Here is a 19,716-nt window from a genome sequence, read left to right on the forward strand (position 1 = left end):
CAGGATACACCTGAGCTCAATTTCAAGTATCATCGCAAAAGGTCTGAATACTTATGTAAATAAGGTGTTTCTGTTTTTAATTTGTAGTAAATTTGCAAAAATTTGCAAAACCTGGTTTCAGTTTGTCATTATGGGTAATGTGTGTAGATTGATGAGGATTTTTTTTCTTCGTCCATTTTAGAATAAGGCTGTAACATAACAAAATGTGGAAAAAGTCAAGGGGTCTGAATACTTTCCGAATGCACTGTGTGTATTGAAGCTAAAGTCATGTTTCCACACTTTTACAGGATGTATAGGCTACAGCATTGCGCCACAGGTGATGTCACTTGGCTGATCGAGTTGGTTTCTGAAGCCTACACTCTTCCGGTAAATCTGTCTTTGAGTCAGGACTCTTTCCATCGAATGTACAGAAGCTTCTTTTTTACATATCTTAGCTAAGTGAAGAGAAACAAACAGGCACAAAGGTATCAGGAGAAAGGACAGCGGATTTTCTTGCCACAAAAATAATGCTCAATATAGGTTTTATTTATTTTACCTTTATTTAACTAGGCAAGTCAGTAAAGAACAAATTCTTATTTTCAATGACGGCCTAGGAACAGTGGGTTAACTGCCTGTTCAGGGGTAGAACAACAGAATTGTACCTTGTACAGCTCGGGGATTTGAACTTGCAACCTTGCGGTTACTAGTCCAACGCTCTAACCACTAGGCTACCCTTGAACAGTCAGCCCTATGCAGCACGAGGAAACTGAATCAACAGATCATCTCATTTGGTACTGTCCTTCAGTGGCTCGCTCTTGGAGTCAGGTCCAGGAATGGTTGTTAAATCATAATGTCTGTGTTCAGATGGACCTACAAACAGTGCTAGCAGATCTTGAACAAATAACACGACCAATCAATGGGAAATATGATTATATTCTTAGGTAAAGTATTTTTTTTAAGGGCAATCTCGGTATAAATTGTACAAATACAGAGGTTCAAGACCCTCGTAAGACATCCCAGTAAAATAGTAGGTATTGCAAAAGGAAATAGTAAAATGGTAGGGTACTGGGAAAGATGGGTTAGTCTGTGGACATCTGAGGGTTGAAATTAAGATTAGAGTGCACTGTGTGAGTAAAAAATAGCTGTAAGTGTTGTCTATTAGTTTACTCCAATCAGGGAAGGGTTGTTAGGGTTGAGGAAAAAGAATTTACAAAAATTTACTTTTGGTGAACTATTTCTTGCATTTAGGGGGCGATGTAATCAAACATTTATTCACATCACTCTATCTTTCATGAATAGGCCTTGTTATTTATGAGCTTTATAGTGTCAGATTGTTATCAAAATTGATCCAAAAATTATCCAAATGAATTTCGATTCAATGTTATTGTATTTGCACAAGAGAGGAACCTTAACTCATCTTATAAGCAGAGCCTCACCCTTCAAACCCAAATGTATTTGAACGTTATCTTACAGTATGTCAGGATCTATGGCTGTGTGAAACTCTTTCAGGGTTATTTCAGATGTCTAATCTGTTAATGTCTAGGCTATCTATTAAACTTTGACACCATGTACTGATTTAGGCTGTAGATTAGTGAAATATAGGCCTATAGCCTAATTTGGACATGATATAGGCGTTCTACATGATAAGTACATTTTGTTGCAAATATAATAGCAATACTACAAATAAATAACATATTAAAAAAATGTGTTAACGTTATTTGAAACAAATAGTCTCAAGGCTCGATAATAGCCTTTATAATTATAGGCCTGCTAATGATATTATTCGGATATTCTTGCAACAGATGTTTATCAACCGGGCAGCACAGAATCTCGTCCTCAAAAGTGCAGCTGCTGCTCTTGTCTTACATTCATTCCTCCTCCGTTGAAAGTTTGACTCCATTCGTATTTGGCCTAGTCTTTACCTCGTTTTTGTCGCCACAATGTGCTGCGGGTGCGCGCACAGACCGCGTGCAATTTGTGCACAAAGCCGCCAGCCTGTTGTGAGGCGCCGCGCGGATTGGTGAGCTCTGCTTGAGCAGCCTTTACAGACCACCTGCAATGACTCCTGCAAATGATTCGATTTAACAGTGATGAGAAATGACATGGGGCGGGGTTTAAGGTCGTTTTGAGCTCCTCATCATACCGGGTTCTACTGTACATACCATGATGGAGATCTTGGAAGTATTGCTGTGCCAAAATACATGAAAATGGGCCAAAAGTGGATGCAGACACTTGTTTCACTGTTCTTTTGTCAAGGTAAGCATGGTATAGCCTATGGAGTTTTCCCTTCAATGTAGGGCGGATAGTTTTAAACAACAGTAATCGATTGATTTCCACGTCGCCAGAATATATGCACTCTAAAAGGCCTAGTTCATAAGTGTGGCTATATATAATGTTTTAGCGTTTTCAATCTGAAATACAATTAGCCTAGGGAGGCCTATATGCACAACGTTCTTGGCATTCATGTAGTAAACTGACTAAATAGGCAACTTTTATTGGAACAATCAATACCATTGTAATAAATAACATTGTCTACTGCTATTTAAATTTCGATGTGAAGGTTAAATTCATTTGTGTTGTAGGTTTGTCTCTAGACTGTCCTTGTCACACCCTGACCATAGTTTGTTTTGTATGTTTCTATGTTTTGGTTGGTCAGGGTGTGATCTGTGTGTGCATTCTATGTTGGATGTCTTGTCTATTTCTATGTCTGGCCTGATATGGATCTCAATCAGAGGCAGGTGTTAGTCATTGTCTCTGATTGGGAACCATATTTAGGTAGCCTGGGTTTCACTGTGTGTTTGTGGGTGATTGTTCCAGCCCTATCTGTGTTTTGCACCAGATAGGGCTGTTTTCGCACGTTTGTTAGTTTATCGTGTATAGTTTCTTTAATTTAATAAAATGAATAACAACCACGCTGCATTTTGGTCCGCTCCTCCTTCCCACAATGAAAGCCGTGACAGTCTTATTGTGAACAAAATGGTTTTAGGCTATAAGCTTGTAACCCAGTTGTATAATTGATCACGTTTCAGTCATTTCCTTTTTTTTTTTAAATACATCTTTAAATAACAAATGATTTATGTATTTATTTGTTGAATCTCAATTATGTTCACAAACGCTATCAAACTCTCGACCTGAGTTCTCCAACAGAGAAAAGGGATAGAGACCGAAACCTAGGGGCAACATGTTGATTTGGTTTCGAGTGAAGGACAACGCTGGAATGGAGTTTATTGCAACGTTAAATTCCAAGAATGAATAAAAGCACATAAGTTTTTGACTCCGAAGTGTTCAGTGGGGACCAGATAAACAAAGACATCTTGATATTGAAGGCTTTCAAAAAGGCCCGAGATAGTGTGGTCTACAGCTGTGCATCAATCAACAGTAATGCGCAAGTATTTGGTGAAGTAACTTGACTTGCTGGGCCAGGTGAGTAAACTAGCTGAGCTACATTTTATACATGAATTTGATCGGAATAATCCAGTTTCAGACAACAATGGCAACAAGGGTTTTTCAATCAGAGGTTTATTGTAGCCAAAGCTATAGCCTAAATACGTTTTAAACGGTCTGAAAGTTATCCATGCTAACACACCCCACTCCACCTAAGACAACCACAACGCCACCAATGACCACAGGCATAGAGGTAACCAGATCTACAACTGCCAAGCTTTGCTTCATCATCATCAACATGATTTAAATCATCATTGATAGGGTTGTTTTGGATAACCAAAGTTACACTGACTGGGTATTTGCCATTATCCAATGTGGCTGAACAAAAATGTGTTCCCTGTTTGACTTGTGCTTTTGCAGTGGGAAAGATGGACCCTAGTGCATCCTGTGATCTGTTCATTTGGGCCCATTTGCTGCTGGCTGTGGCTTCCTCTTCCTCCTCTTCATCCCTATATGCCACTGCAATCGCAAGTCCTGCATATGTGTACACCCACTCATACCCTCATGTATTTACGAAACACCCAGTTACAGTATATACACTCACATGAAACACCCTTGCCCACCAAGCAAAACAAGAGCATTGAACCTAGTTGATGGAAATACAATATCCAAACAGAAGCATATGCTTCATACATACAGTAAAATATGGTGGTGGATCAGTGATGTTATGGGGCTATTTTGCCTTCACTGGTCCTGGGGCCCTTGTTGAGGTCAACGGCATCATTAACTTTACCAAGTACCAGGACATTTTAGCCAAAAACCTGGTGGCCTCAGCTAGGAGGCTGACATTTGGCCGCAGGTTATCTTCTAGCAAGACAATAACCCCAAGCAGTAATCCAAATTCACTAAGAAAAGGTTAATTGACCACAGAATCAAAAGTTGGTCTAAGATCCCTCCAAATGTGTTCTCCAATCCCAATGTCGTTATCCTCACAATAAGTTTGAATAATTTTGACCCCTACCTTTTTTTTAAAAACTTGTTAAACAAAATCTATTTCTTTGTGCAATTTTAGTAGTATAAAATAATATACTATAAACCCAGGATTTATAATACAATACTTTTTTTTACAAAAAAATTAAATATACAAATATAGCATACAATATAGCTCAGTATTTGAATCATATATTTTATTACAGTCATTTTTTATAATATTTATCAAGGGTGTCAATTTCAGGCCTGACTGTATATGTTTCCATAGTAAATACAGTTGAAGTCGGAAGTTTACATACACCTTAGCCAAATACAGTTAAACTCAGTTTTTCACAATTCCTGACATTTAATCTTAGTAAAAATATCCTGTCTTCGGTCAGTAAGGATCACCACTTTATTTTAAGAATGTGAAATGTCAGAATAATAGTAGAGAGAATTATTTATGTCAGCTTTTAATTATTTCATCACATTCCCGGTGGGTCAGAAGTTTACATACACTCAATTAGTGTTTGGTAGCATTGCCTTTAAATTGTTTAACTTTTGGGTAGCCTTCCACAAGCTTCCCACAATAAGTTGGGTGAATTTTGACCGATTCCTCCTGACAGAGCTGGTGTAACTGAGTCAGGTTTGTAAGGCCTCCTTGTTCGCACACACTTTTTCAGTTCTGCCTGCAAATCTTCTATAGGATTGAGGTCAGGGCTTTGTGATGGCCACATTTTGCCACAACTTTGAAGTATGCTTGGGGTCATTGTCCATTTGGAAGACGCATTTGCGACCAAGCTTTAACTACCTGACTGATGTCTTGAGATGTTGCTTCAATATATCCACATAATTGTTCTTCCTCATGATGCCATCTATTTTGTGAAGTGCACCAGCCCCTCCTGCAGCAAAGCACCCCCACAACATAATGCTGCCACCCCCATGCTTCACGGTTGGGATGGTGTTGTTTGGCTTGCAAGCCTCCCCCTTTTTCCACCCATAACGATGGTCCTTATGGCCAAACAGTTCTATTTTTGTTTCATCAGACCGGAGGATATTTCTCCAAAAAGTACAATCTTTGTCCCCACGTGCAGTTGCAAACCGTAGTCAGGCTTTTTTATGGCGGTTTTGGAGCAGTGACTTCTTCCTTGGTGAGCGGGCTTTCAGGTTATGACAACATAGGACTCGTTTTACTGTGGATATAGATACTTTTGTACCTGTTGTTCTGGGATTAATTTTTTTTACCCCCAATTTCATGCTATCCAATTGGTAGTAGTTACTGTCTTGTCTCATCGCTTCTACTCCCGTACGTACGGGTTCGGGAGAGACGTAGGTTGAGAGCCATGCGTCCTCCGAAACACAACCCAACCAGGCCGCACTGTTTCTTAACACAGTGTGCATCCAACCTGGAAGCCAGCTGCGCCAATGTGTCGGAGGAAACACCGTACACCTAGCGACTTGGTCCAGCGTGAACTGCGCCCGGCCCGCCACAGGAATCACTAGTGCGCGATGAGACAAGGATATCCCTACTGGCCAAGCCCTCCCTAACCCAGACGACGCTAGGCCAATTGTGCGTCTCCCCATGGACCTCCCGGTCGCGGCCGGCTGCGACAGAGCCTGGGCTCGAACCCAGAGTGTCTGGTGGCACAGCTAGCACTGCCTTAGACCACTGCTCCACCCGGGAGGCCTGATGTGCACTTTTCGCACACCAAAGTACGCTCATCTCTAGGAGCCAGAATGCGTCTCCTTCCTGAGCGGTATGACGGCTGCGTGGTCCCATGGTGTTTATACTTGCGTACTATTGTTTGTACAGATGAACGTGGTACCTTCAGGCGTTTGGAAATTGCTCTGAGGTCTTGGCTGATTTCTTTTGATTTTCCCATGATGTCAAGCAAAGAGGCAGAGTTTGAAGTTAGGCCTTGAAATACATCCACAGGTACACCTCCAATTGACTCAAATGATGTCAATTAGCCTACAAGAAGCTTCTAAAGCCATGATATAATTTTCTGGAACTTCCCAAGCTGTCCCATGGGAGACCCATGTGGTGGCGCACAACTGGCTCAGCGTCGTTCGGGTTGGGGGGGGTTTGGCCGGCAAGGATGTCCTTGTGCTCTATTGACTCAGCTATAATTTATCATTGTGTATTTCAATGTTATTACATATATTATTATTATTAATAATAATAACAATGTATCAATATTTATTTTTAAGTGTTTTAATTTAAAACATTTTTTTTGTGGTATCCAATTGGTAGCTACAGTCTTGTCTCATCACTGCAACTCCCTTACGGACTCGGGAGAGGCAGAGATCGAAAGACATGCATCCTCCGAAACACAACCCAACCAAGCCGCACTGCTTCTTGACACAATGCCCGCTTAACCCAGAAGCTAGCCACACCAATGTGTCGTAGGAAACACCGTACACCTGGTGACCGTGTCAGCACCCGGCCCGGCCTTAGACCACTGCGCCACACAAGAGGCCAGATTTATTTTTAAATGTTACAATTATTTGTATGCCCACATTATTACAAAACAAAGTAAGTTTTACCTATTTACTATGGCAAACAGGTCCGAAATTATATTTTTTGCTCATCTTTATCAAGAGTGCCAATAATTATGGACCAGACTGTTAAGACTCGATTCAATCTGCATCACGGAAATTCAGCTTTACAGAGTGACAAATTTAAAAGCAATGTTCAAGCTTTGGTGGAGACTGCTTTCATAGTAAACGCACACAAGGTGCACACTTTTGGGAGTTTTCTCCCCTAAACGACCTAAGAGTTTGTCATAAAGACAAGCTTCTCTTGTGTTTTTCTCTTGTACTCAGGCCGAGAATGGGAGCACCAGGGAAACATCCTATAGCCAACAACAGACTAGTGAAATCTTCAACATGTATACAATGAATTAACTATCCACAACCATCTAAATATTCCTTTGTTTTAAATTGAGCGGTGTGTTTTAGTGTAGGATAGTAAAAACATCAGGTATAGTAAAACCAGCATGTACAAGCTACATAAGAACACAAAAATAACATTCGTTAGTTGAAATATGATTTTGCATAATATATGTTATGGAATATTATTGGTCAGTATTTATAGTAAAGTAATTACAATTATTGCTGGGGGGGGGGGGAACTAGACAGACCAAAACAATTACATACATTCAATCTGTTCAATATTTTTGTATTTAGTGATGCTTATGACACGGCTGTTCCTTGTCTTTTCTTCTCACAGACAATGATTTCCACTGCGAAAGAGGGAAACACAATGACGCAACGTTGTCTCTTTGCTGTGAACCATTCAATTGATTATAATTGATAAATGGTGTTAGTTTAAATTTATCTAGCTGAAATAGCCTAGTTCTCACTCTTCCTTTCATCAACATACTAGCTTTATGGCAGCTTTGTGAATATGATTCATGTCATTACTTTAATAAATGGAGATGTATTAAGATGCTTTTCACTTTGACTTCCATGTCCTGTAAATATTACCAAAGACAAGCTCTGCAGTGAAACCCCCATAAAACTAATTTAACATTTTATGCCTCAAATTGTTGGACTTCTTCTCCAAACTATTATTTTTTGTATATTTGGAGGAAAGCAATATTTTTGGAACACTTGAATGATTGTAACGTATGTGAGTGTTCGTGTAACTGTAAAGGCATGTTAATGTGAAATCTGTTACTTTATATTACTCATCTCTTAAAATCTGAATGATGAGGCAGAAATGGTAAAGCTACATCTTTTTTTAGTCAAATGTTTTGTTTTACAAACACTTGACATCTATTGAAATTCTACTCTACAAGCGTCCAAGGCTGTTGCACTTCGAAAAACAGCCAATATCAGAGGAAGGAGCGTTGTAAAACTTAACAAAATGTAAAAACTAAGGAGCTGCTTTGCACAAGATAAAGATTTTCCTAATATTGCATGTGAAATCCTTTCTAAAATATATTAAAAAGTATTCTCTGTCCTGCAACAAAATATACAGTAGGTTCCCTATACCAAATTACCCTCTTACAAATTGTGTATTCTGCTAGTCATTAATTGTCATTTTATAGGGCAAAGTACATTTCGGCTACCCCATGCTAGCTTCAAAATGTTTGTTTTTCTGTTGTTGAGGCACAAGCAGTTACTACAGACACTTGAATACTGAATACACACGGCAAACCAATTATTTTTGACATTTTTATTAAATTAGAATTCCCATTTCCAAAATATCTCTCAAGTTTTGAGTTTGAGACCTGCACCGAAATACTGTATGTAGAATTGTCATACCAGCTTTTTGACTTTTTGAGTAGAAGTGATAGCTCTTGACTGTTTTACAGTATACAAACAAAGGCAGTTTACAGAGGTAGTGACCACCCAAGTTTACTTGTAAGTGCACTTTCAGAAACCAATACATGCCAATACATGAGGCAAAGTACACACATATAGACCCTTCTGTAAAGCGATATCTATCAAGAAAGTAAATATATAGTATTGCATGAGCTTTCAGATGCATCCGTACCAAGCAGATCACTTCCTGTAAATCCTTTTACACATTTCAATATTGTAAACTAAGTATTATCATCAAACTAAGCAAGACTATGCTGTACGCTAGTGTCTTATGTTGGCTGTCCACATAATAGAAAACATGCTTTTCTGTGTACAGCAAGATTGCAAAGACATCACAATTCTATATACCCACTATACACTGTTTCTAAACCCAGATCACGCTCACTATTACCCAGATCACGCTCACTATTACCCAACGTTGAAGCAACATCACTGCAACATTGGGGTAATACAGACTGTTAGCTAGGGCAACACCTCCATTTTATTTTTCTCACAGGATTGGACAGCTGCTCTGTCATTCATGAGGAATAAATTACAACAAACTCTCTCTCGCCTTCTCTCTCTCACTCTCTCTTTATTTTGCTCTCATCTCAAAGGAAAGAAACCAAAACAAGTACAATCTTCTGCCATGTGCAAAACCAAGCAGGAAAGGCATTGCACACAGCATGTGTGTGTGTGTGTGGTCATGTTTGTTTTTCATCCAGTATACATTCTCCACCATTTAGAAAAATAGAATCATCGTTCACAGCAGCTCCCTCTAGTGGCGCCTCCATGTGGCAGGGGACATGTAGTGCGCTAGAAACCTGCAATACATAAGAACATACATCAGTCAATCTCACAGAAGACAACAAAAGAATCCTATACTCTGATATTAAATCAGACTAAATTGTATGTATGCTAGTACATATAGAAGCCTGCATTGCAGTATCACGGTCACATTGTTTCAAGTTGGTTGAGACTTGTAGGATACTTTTGAAATCTGTGCTCCTGAGGTACTTGATGGTCAAGTCCTTACCTAGAGGTCTAGCTCTTGCCACCCTTATTTTTGGATCCTGGCACTACATCTGAACTCATCTTTCCAGAGAGGTGGTCTTTGGCTGATGGGTTTTCCTCCTGTTGTTTCTGAGACAAAAGGTCAAGTCAATTAGAGGACATTTATATCAAATCACACGAATATGGGCATGTATCTCAAATAATTATCAGGATCTAATTTCATTTGGTTTGCTTGAGGTCTAGTTCTTACCTTTGACTTAGACCTTGACTTGCTGTTGCTCTGCAATAAACAAAATTGACACCTTGTTCAGTGTGGATATAACTTCAGGGAGGGCTCTGGTCAAGTGATACGGGAGACTTGTAATACGTCTCAATAAGACTAGAGGGCGCTGTAAGACAATCAACAACCATATCTGTTGCTCCAAAACCAGATAATCAATGGCAAGTTCATCTTCCAGTGGAAGCTGGTGGGAGGAGCTATAGGAGCTATTGTAATGGCTGGAATGGAATTCATGGAACGGAGTCAAACATGCGGTTTCAATATGTTTGATACCGCTCCGTTTATTCCATTCCAGCCCATCCTCCTCCTATATAATGAGCCCATCCTCCTATCGCTCTTCCTACCAGCCTCCACTGTTGTAGGTTAAATTTTCTACTATGGGGAATAGTATATTGACATAGGCTAGTGATTTTGCTGTTCGTTACTCGTCTTGTTGGCTGAGGATAAGTAAATGTGGACAGTAAGTATAACATCTTCAAAGTGCGCATCAGAATTGGGTTAGAAGGACCGCAAATCATTGCATCCTCGACTTGCCTGTTCTGTTAGAATTAATTACCATAATCTAAATGGGATTTCTGTCATTCTGAGCATCGTGGGTAGACGGCCCTAATCAGGTTACGCACGCAATGGGTACGGGTAATGCATAATATGCTAAGTATTTTTGCAAGGTGTCATGCATATGAACTCAAGATAGTTTTTTTTATTGTTACAGCGCAGACATCATCATGCCCTGTCTATACAAACATAAAACAAGCAGGCCCCCTTGGAGGTTCTTGAAAGAGCAGCCAAGGAAGTAAGAGAAGAAGTCCATTTGAGCAGCAGAAAGTGATGAAAATAGACTGAATGACACTGAAGAAGTATATTGACAAAAAAATATGAACATGTACCTGTGTGAAAGAGGCCATGATAGAGTAGCAGAGACACATAAAGGTCTTATCTGATAATGGCATGGAGTCGGAGCTAAAACAAAAATATCAAGAATTTTGCAAACCGGCTTCATGGGCTTAGTAGCCTCATGCAGAGAGAGCGTGCAAGGGAGAAACACCTGGAGAGCGCGTGACGCACATGCATTCGGTAAGGCTGTATACCAACTACTGAGAAGTGCTTAAATCAAAACGCGTCAAAAAAAGTCTGAATCGGGCCCTGTGTACGTACCTCCAGACTGGGCTGTGTCTGCTTTGTTGTCACGACTACTGAGGTTTCAGCAGGACAAGGTGAGGAAGAGAAGTCTCTAGACAAGAGGTCGAGGGCACTGCTGTCATCCATAGATGGCTTTAAGGAAGGAGGAAGACGGGTCACAAGTGTACATACGGTTTACATGAATTCAATATGACTTTTATGAGTGGCACTGTGTTCAACACAGTATGACATTGAATACGACTGAGCTGTACGATTATAGATACAATTGGACAGAAACGCTACCTGCTTGGGCCTAACATCCGTCTGGGCTTTGGCCTCTGCCTGTGAGGAGAAAATACACAAAACCTTATTAAAATATACAGCCTTACTTACACCTGGGGTGGCAGGTAGCCTAGTGGTTAGATCGGTGGGCCAGTAACTGAAAGGTTGCTAGATCGAATTCCCAAGCTGACAAGTTAAAAATATGTAATTATGCTCCTGAACAAGGCAGTTAACCCACTGTTCCTAGGCCATCATTGTTAATAAGAATTTGTTCTTAACTTACTTGCCTAGGAAGGTCAAATAAAAAAAATATTAACGTTTCCCAAACTTGGTTTTTGCATATTTTCGATAGAAGAGCGTAAAAATAACGTAAGGGCCGTTTACTACCATTTTATTTGGTGTATTGCATTTACCACGTATTAGCGTTAGCATAAATGCTATCATTAGCACATTACATTAGCATTTTCAGGAATACCCCTTTTATTTCCTACTACAACCCTGTATATGTTACCTTAAGGTCTTTCTCTGTGTGCCGGTACTCAGCTGGAAGGCTGACATCTCTCTCCCCCATCTTGATAAGCTTCTCCTCCATGATCTTCTTCTCCTAGAATAAGCAGAGAGCAGACTCAGGTGAAACAACAGATAGCATTAGCTCATATAGGCTAAAGGTTTCACTGCAGTGAGGTAAGGCTTATTTTTTTGACCAAGGAATAGCCTTCAACAGTTGTATGGCACAAGAGTGAATTTCCAGTCGGTCACACTTTAAACTAAATACATCATGTGTAGGCTTAATGAAGCCTTCATATCACTCTTTATAAGTACCTTGACGATGTCCCTGACAGAGACAGGAACGGGCTCTGGGATAGGAGTCATGTTCACTAAGGTGTCTGACAAGGCATCCAGAGCATCGACCGTCCCTGTAGACAGCTACACACACACACGCACGCGGTTACATGTCACTGCTGACAATGGGTATCTGAGCCACTAAATGTGAATTAGGCATAGGACAACAATAATCTCACATTGTGTGTGTGTATCAGTACCTGGCGGTTAGCAGCAGATTTGACTGCAGGAGCAACAGCTGGAGCTACAAATTCCCCTGCCAGAGCGTCCAAGGCAAAGTCATCTGTGGCCTACAGACACAAAGGAGGAGAGGAGAGATGGAGGGAAAATGTATATGTTAAGTGAGTTGTTCTGCTACCGATGAAAAACAAAGAGACACTTAAAGCAACCAGACATAAAAACACGTATTGGCTGGTCATAGTTTTATAGAGAGCAGACCAATCACTGGATGGTTTGATAAGTGAGTGACCAATGGTAGAGGGTGTTGTTCACCTGTGTTGGGCGAGCTGGGGGGCAGAGGACAGGAGCCTGGACAGTTGGAGCCACAGAGGATGACATGAAGTCACCTGACAGGATGTCCAGAGCCTCACCTGAGTCCATGGAGGGCTGGAGAGCGAGAGAGCGAGAGAGAGAGAGAGAGAAGGGGAGGAGTGGACGGGAGAGGATAGGGAGGAGGAGAAGTGAAGAGAGGAAGAAGAGACAGTTATGATTATCAAATTCCCTTACACCAATAACTCCTGGTTATCTTTAGTTCTGTTTCTTCTCATAGTGAAAAGTAATGTATTTTTTGATCTCCCATGACCTGTGCTTTGTGTAAATGAGTCTCACCTCTATCTTGGGAGGAGGCAGGTCTTTGCCTTTGTCCTCTGTGAACCTGTACTCTGGTGGGAGAGTGTCATCCCTTTCACCCACAAGCACAGCTTCCATCTCTGTCAGTTTGCCCTCCTATACAGCACATGCAAAAAAACACACATGAACACGTGTATATATACACACACACACACACACACACACACACACACACACACACACACACACACACACACACAACAGAGCTGAAATTAATTCTATCCTTAAAAAATGTCACTGGGACTGCTACACTATGTACTATACTGTAAGCTAGTCATTGTAAGAATTGAATAGAATAACTTTATTGTTCAGTGTATGTATACCGTGACAATGTCCTCAGGTCTGATCTTGGGAGGTTCAGGCGCTGGTTCTGGAGCAGCCAGAGTGTCTCCCAGAGCACTGAGAGCATCCAGGGACATACCCTGGAGAGAGAGAGACACACACACACACAGGGATCAGCTGTGTGCAGGGACTTTTTTTCTTCAGTTGAGTCTCTTACTGCGCCTTAGATTTCTCCTGTGTCTACACATAGCGTGGTTACCTCATCAGTGGTGGTTTTAGTAGTGGCAGCGGGTTTAGTAGTGGCAGCGGGTTTAGTAGTGGCAGCGGGTTTAGTAGTGGCTCCGGGTTTAGTAGTGGCTCCGGGTTTAGTAGTGGCTCCGGGTTTAGTAGTGGCTCCGGGTACAACAGGGGCCATGCTGGGGGCTTCAAGGTCAAATGTACAAACGGCTCTCTATAGACAGGAAGCAAGAGCAAAACACATACACATATGATATGACCTGACAGTACGCAAGGTATACTGTACATATGCATACACACACCATGACCTGACAGCCGGCAATACACAAGGTACACACACACCTAGACACACAAACAATATGATTTGAATACAATGAACACGCAACATAACTAAACATATACAAAACACCTGTGAGTTTACCTGTGGGGGGTTGTCGAAGTGAGGCACCACGGGGGCCTGGACAGCGGAGGCCTTAGTAGGGGCCACAAAGTCTCCAGCCAAGGCATCCAGGGCTGCTAAATCATCTATTTTGGCCTGGGAGAGATAGACTCACATACTTACAGCTTATAATGCCTTCCTAAGGCTGTCATAAGATTGACAAAATGGCTGTTATTGATTCTTACTCACATGTCATATTAAGATAGCCCTAAAGTAATGGCACTGGAGTGACTAACTTAGAAGATTACCAATAGACCCATAGAAAATGAAACTATTGGAGGGGTAAATCGATTCATAACAGAGTTGACCAATTAGTGGATGGTTTGATAAGTGAACGACCAATGATAGAGGGTGCTGTTCACCTGTTTGGGAGGAGCTGGGGGGCAGAGGACAGGAGCCTGGACAGATGGAGCCACAGAGGAAGACATGAAGTCACCTGACAGGATGTCCAGAGCCTCGCCAGAGTCCATGGAAGGCTGGAGAATGAGAGAGAGAGAAAACAGAGTACAGAGGGGAGAAGTATGAGTACTGTGACTCAAATCTCAGTATACTATAACATCAGATCCCTTTGGAGGTCGCCACTGGTATTTACTATAGGTGTGGGACATTAGGCTTTTGATGGCTTCAGAAGGCTCACCTCTTTCTTGGGAGGAGGCAGGTCTTTGACTTTGTCCTTGGTGAACCTGTACTCTGGTGGGATAGTGTCGTCCCTCTCACCCACAAACACACCCGCCTCCGATGTCAGTTTGCCCTCCTGCAGAACGGAAATGTGCACCAAAACGTTTTACGCACGCGTACGCACTCGCACACACAAATGTAGCACAGGCGGAATACAAGTCAAGTGTACCGTGACAATGTCCTCAGGTCTGATCTTGGGAGGTTCGGGCGCTGGTTCTGGAGCAGCCAGAGTGTCTCCCAGAGCATTGAGAGCATCCAGGGACATACCCTGGAGAGACACAGACAGAGGGACATGAAGAAAGAAAGACAGACAGAGAAAGGGACACACACAAGGGGTTATATTGAATGATCAACAAGCACACAGGATGATACATAGTACAACAGTAACAGTATTTCATTGGTTAGATAGAAACTGTATCCCTCCCATGACAAACCTCATCTGTCTTAGGCTTGGTGTCCAATGGGGAGTCAGCTAACTGAAACGCAACAAACGTCAATAGATAACAGCTTCATGACCCGACAGAAGTATTACATGGAATACATATTTTGCATGGAAATATTTTTTGTTGCCGAAACAGTACAGAACCCAACCCGCCTCAAAGCATGACAGGCTGAGCTGCAATGATGGACAACCCAATATAACAGTGGACATAAGTGTTTGTCAGTGTTTATGTAGTGCTCATGACATTGTTACGCATGGCGTATTAATGTGTGGTCATGAAGTAGGACTTGCTTTCTTTGAGGTTACTTACCTTTTCAACCTTAGCTTTCTTGTCCGCGGGGGGAGCAGCAGACTTGGTCACAACGGGAGACATAAACTCAGCTTTCTGGAATGGAGGAGAGAGGTTATTTGACTCCGTTGGCTGAGCTGCAATGATGGACAACCCAATATAACAGTGGACATAAGTGTTTGTCAGTGTTTATGTAGTGCTGATGACATTGTTACGCATGGCGTATTAATGTGTGGTCATGAAGTAGGACTTGCTTTCTTTGAGGTTACTTACCTTTTCAACCTTAGCTTTCTTGTCCGCGGGGGGAGCAGCCGACTTGGTCACAACGGGAGACTTAAACTCAGCTTTCTGGAATGGAGGAGAGAGATTATTTGAGTCCGTTGAATACTGTTGCTTGGGTTCTAGTTGAGAGGAAGATGGGGAAACCCTTTGGTAAAAAGCTCACTTGAACCCTTCACCATAAAGCGGTCTTCACAGCAGCGTATCTTTACATGACATAACAGTTGTCATAAGCTATTACAGCCAACATTGGTGTGCGTCAAAATTACATGACACTGTCATGTTGTTTGCAACAGTATGCAGGGCAGGCTATTCATCCACAGGCTATTCATCCACAGGCTATTCATCCATGACATAGAACCATGACATAGTAACCAGTAGGTGGCTAGGAAGTAAGCAGTCCGACAAGCTAGCCAAAATGTTGCCAGGTGTCATTATGACCACGTTATGTCAATTGACATTCCCTGACATGGCTTTTCATAAGAGTCTACCATGTCACGCTAATTTCTTTTAGCATACAGTTTTACAATGGAAGAGTCGAGTGAAATATCAGCGCTCTTCAGTTACCTTGACGGGAGCGGGTGGAGGGGGAGCGAAGTTGGAGAAGCCAGCAGACAAAGCATCAATGGCAGCCAAGTCCTCCACTTTCTGTTAATAGATGAAATTGTATCACTATCATATATTAAACATGAAGAGTCGAGACCGCTGTCTCAACCGAAAGACTATGGGACTAATAACGATCCTGTTACCCAATGTATGTTTCAGGGAACAAGACCCATAAGTGATTATAACCTGGAAATAGTGAAGTCTCACCTTCTCCTGTTTCTGAGGGATGGGAGCAGTAGAGGTCGTGAACCCAAAGGAGAGGGAGTCCAGAGCTTCATCTGTGCTCATGGGTTTCTGATACAAGCAAACAAACAAAGCATAGTTATACACAAAGGATTACAGTAAAAGTTGTGTTTTCATAATCTGTCACTAGATGGCGCTTTAGACTAACTCCAACATTTGAAAGAGGGCAGAATAATGTAGACCAGACCACACGTAGCAGACCAGAAGGAAAATTACTGACACACCCATTACATTCCCTAGGATCTTACTCGCAACCAAGCATTGGCAAAGAATCCCTTTACTTAGCATCAGTTGTATTATAATTTAAAAAAAACACATAACCAAATGGTCAATTTTAGACAACTCACTTTGGCCAAATACTTGATCGGTAAAAGAGTTTGCCTCTTATCCAAAGAATTTCTTAGAAGCAGAGGTATACAACAGAGAGAACTACAGTGCAAGATAAGGTGTGGCCCACAGTTGGGACAGAGGGTGAATAAGTGCGTGTACGGGTCGTTCCACGAAATGGGTTTCTTTTGCATCCCTTTAAATATTTAAAGTAGAAATAGTGCACCAATATTGAATTTGAAATGCCTGTTATATTAAATGAAGTGTCCTTTTATATAGACAACATGAATTGAAGAAATCTGAAGTAATCAAAGTGGCAAAATTCAGCATTTTGACATGTCCCTACGTCAACTCTGTGTATTTTAACCCATTTAACAACAAAATTTCGCCAGGTTTCACCATCACCGTACAGCCCTAGTTAATTTGTTGCTTTGACAAAGTCATTTTGTCATGACTTCTACCCAAAGTCGTTGCCTCTCCTTGTTCGGGCGGTGCTCGGCGGTCGACGTCACCTGTCTTCTAGCCATCATTGATCCATTTTCCATTGGTTTTGTCTTGTCTTGTCTTCCCACACACCTGTTTTCAATCCCATTCATTACCTGTTGTGTATTTAACCCTCTGTTTCCCCTCATGTCTTTGTCAGAGATTGTTTATTGTCAGTGTTGTGTTTATTGTATAGGTGCGCGACGGGTCCTCGTACCCATGTTTGTTTATATTCTATTCTTAGTGTTATGGAGCATGTCACGTGGACATTAATTAAAAGACTCCATTTTACACTCCGTTTGACTCTCCTGCGCCTGACTTCCCTGCCACCTATACATACACACGACTGACACATTTCTGAAGATTATTATTTATGTCATGTGATTAGTGATTCATTTACATCTGTCCCTCATTTTAAGGTCAACCCTGTTATGTGTACTGAACTCTTGATTTAATATGGTGAAACTATACCTTTTTAAATATTTTCCCCCCCAAAAGAAACATTGAACATCTAATAGTCAAATCAGAGTAAAAGCAGGTGAGGTGGTTTCTACTGTTTTTGGCCATGTTCTGGTGTAACACGTCAAAACTTAGACAGGCACATTTTTATTTAACAATTTCAACGTTTTTGTAAAGCTTGCATTTAATTGCCACTCCCTATTGCACACAACAAACTTCCATTTCCTGTCAAAATTTATGGCTGATTTAAGATGAAATTGTCAACCCTGTTACTTTATTTGGCACTTAATTGAATAATAGGGCAACATTTTGATTTCCGCCAAAATAGACATAACCAAACAATATTATTTTTATTTAAAACAAAGTGGGGCAATATGGCTTAATATTACTAAAATGCTTTCTAAATACAGTAACAATCAAATTCTAAACAACTTTCACATTTCTTATAACTGTAAAATAAGTATGATCATACTTAATGCCAGTACAATATTAGCACTATTTCATTTAACTGCCGACAGAGAATGTTCAATTAAACGTCCACTGAGTGACACCATTCAAATGTGTGCAGACTCATTCCAACTTCAGCTTTAAGCACAATTTCGTCCGTCTGTGACCAAAATAAAGTGGTATTGTTTCAATTCTATTAAATTATTTTGTATTTATTCATGTTGAGAGCTTTAAATCCGGCAGAAAATATCACAGTGAGATGAAACCACAACGGCTGGATTCACTAGACTGTCACCATTCATATGCTGTCTCCCAGGCTGGGCTGGGTCGCTCAGAGGAAGAGCAAATTTATCTGGATAGTCCACAAAATGTGACACGTCACTTCCTACACAAATATGGGGTCTGTGTATGGGTGAATAGGCATGGAGTAATGAGTGATTGTGTGTTGACAATGTATCCTCTTGTAGTGTGTGTGCACAAAAGGGTGTGGCAGAACTAGAACCGACTGGTTCAGATGGCTCTACTGGTGTTTGCAATGCCAACACCCCTCAGCGCAATGCAACATTCCACACTGTAGAGGTATCCAAAACTGTCAGAAGAGCCCGGGGCATCAGGCTTATGGTTCATTTTGTTCATGAAGTGAGTCCGTGTGTGTGAGTCCGTGTGTGTATGTGAGAAAGATTGAGAGAGAGAGGCAGAGAGAAAGAGGGGAGGGGGGGGGGGGGGTCAATATCTCTGTGTTTTCGCCACAGCATACAGTGCAATGACTTACCGGGACATCCTTTGGCTTGACATCTGCAACTGGGGCCTACGAAAATGAAAATAAATCAGAAATGATTCTATGTAATATAAGCTTATTAATTACATAGTTGAGTACGCCTACATTTAAATCAACTCTGATCATGTTCAGAAAATAATGACAAAAAGGTTATTCAAGGGCGGTAACGACACACAGGCTTTTCCCCACCTGGTCCAGAAACAAACCCTGGCTCTGACCTTCTAGGGCACATCAAGTAGATCTGAAAGAATTGCATTGATATGGTAGTAGCTCCATCTTGGTCTCTGATCAGCTTGGTGGACATTTGGCCCTATTGCTTACACCTATCAAGTCAAGTGTCCAAGTGTCCAGGGATAGGCTAAGGGCTAAGAGACCTGATGACCAAGAGTTCCAGTCAAATGTGTAATGTCAAAGTCAGTACTGTAGCGCAACGCTAAAGACACACAAACGTAAAGCTCTCTAACAGCAACATAAGTGATGATGATGACGAGGAGGAGCAAGAGGAAGGAGACTTGAGAAGGGGGATTAAGAGTTAGGGACTGACCATGTCCTCAAATCGGTATCCTGGGGGCAGTGGGCAGTTGTTCCCCCCACATATCACTCCCTCTTGATGGGTCAAGCCATGCTGTGTGACACATGCAATAACACACATTGTTACATTTGGTGACTGGGTGGACACACATACATCTATCCAACT

The 19,716-nt window shown here is 41.4% G+C and overlaps 1 protein-coding gene and 1 pseudogene across 11 annotated transcripts in view; one reads left to right on the forward strand and one right to left on the reverse strand.

The window, feature by feature from the left end:
• Positions 1–2,180: 2,180 nt before the first annotated feature.
• Positions 2,181–7,234, forward strand: LOC135529103 (T-cell surface glycoprotein CD8 alpha chain-like; annotated as a pseudogene).
• Positions 7,235–8,500: 1,266 nt separating this feature from the next.
• LOC135539641 (calpastatin-like) overlaps positions 8,501–19,716 on the reverse strand; it is a 67,868-nt gene continuing 56,652 nt past the window's right edge. For 9 of the 11 annotated variants that reach the window (XM_064965647.1, XM_064965648.1, XM_064965650.1 and 6 more), the window contains 23 exons: positions 19,564–19,644; positions 19,014–19,049; positions 16,490–16,576; positions 16,244–16,324; positions 15,671–15,745; positions 15,419–15,493; positions 15,101–15,142; positions 14,836–14,934; positions 14,626–14,742; positions 14,351–14,464; positions 13,971–14,084; positions 13,572–13,763; positions 13,354–13,452; positions 13,010–13,126; positions 12,674–12,787; positions 12,382–12,471; positions 12,161–12,265; positions 11,850–11,942; positions 11,360–11,398; positions 11,093–11,209; positions 9,908–9,937; positions 9,680–9,786; positions 8,501–9,467 (listed from right to left, as the gene is read on the reverse strand). In XM_064965647.1, the coding sequence (XP_064821719.1) occupies positions 9,688–9,786; positions 9,908–9,937; positions 11,093–11,209; positions 11,360–11,398; positions 11,850–11,942; positions 12,161–12,265; positions 12,382–12,471; positions 12,674–12,787; positions 13,010–13,126; positions 13,354–13,452; positions 13,572–13,763; positions 13,971–14,084; positions 14,351–14,464; positions 14,626–14,742; positions 14,836–14,934; positions 15,101–15,142; positions 15,419–15,493; positions 15,671–15,745; positions 16,244–16,324; positions 16,490–16,576; positions 19,014–19,049; positions 19,564–19,644 (2,016 nt within the window). In that variant the 3' untranslated portion in view covers positions 8,501–9,467; positions 9,680–9,687. The remainder of the gene's footprint in view (positions 9,468–9,679; positions 9,787–9,907; positions 9,938–11,092; positions 11,210–11,359; positions 11,399–11,849; positions 11,943–12,160; positions 12,266–12,381; positions 12,472–12,673; positions 12,788–13,009; positions 13,127–13,353; positions 13,453–13,571; positions 13,764–13,970; positions 14,085–14,350; positions 14,465–14,625; positions 14,743–14,835; positions 14,935–15,100; positions 15,143–15,418; positions 15,494–15,670; positions 15,746–16,243; positions 16,325–16,489; positions 16,577–19,013; positions 19,050–19,563; positions 19,645–19,716) is intronic. The other 2 variants (XM_064965652.1, XM_064965656.1) reach the window with 2 other exon arrangements.

The sequence above is a fragment of the Oncorhynchus masou genome, chromosome 5, assembly GCF_036934945.1.
Source record: "Oncorhynchus masou masou isolate Uvic2021 chromosome 5, UVic_Omas_1.1, whole genome shotgun sequence".
Taxonomy (NCBI): Eukaryota; Metazoa; Chordata; class Actinopteri; order Salmoniformes; family Salmonidae; genus Oncorhynchus; species Oncorhynchus masou.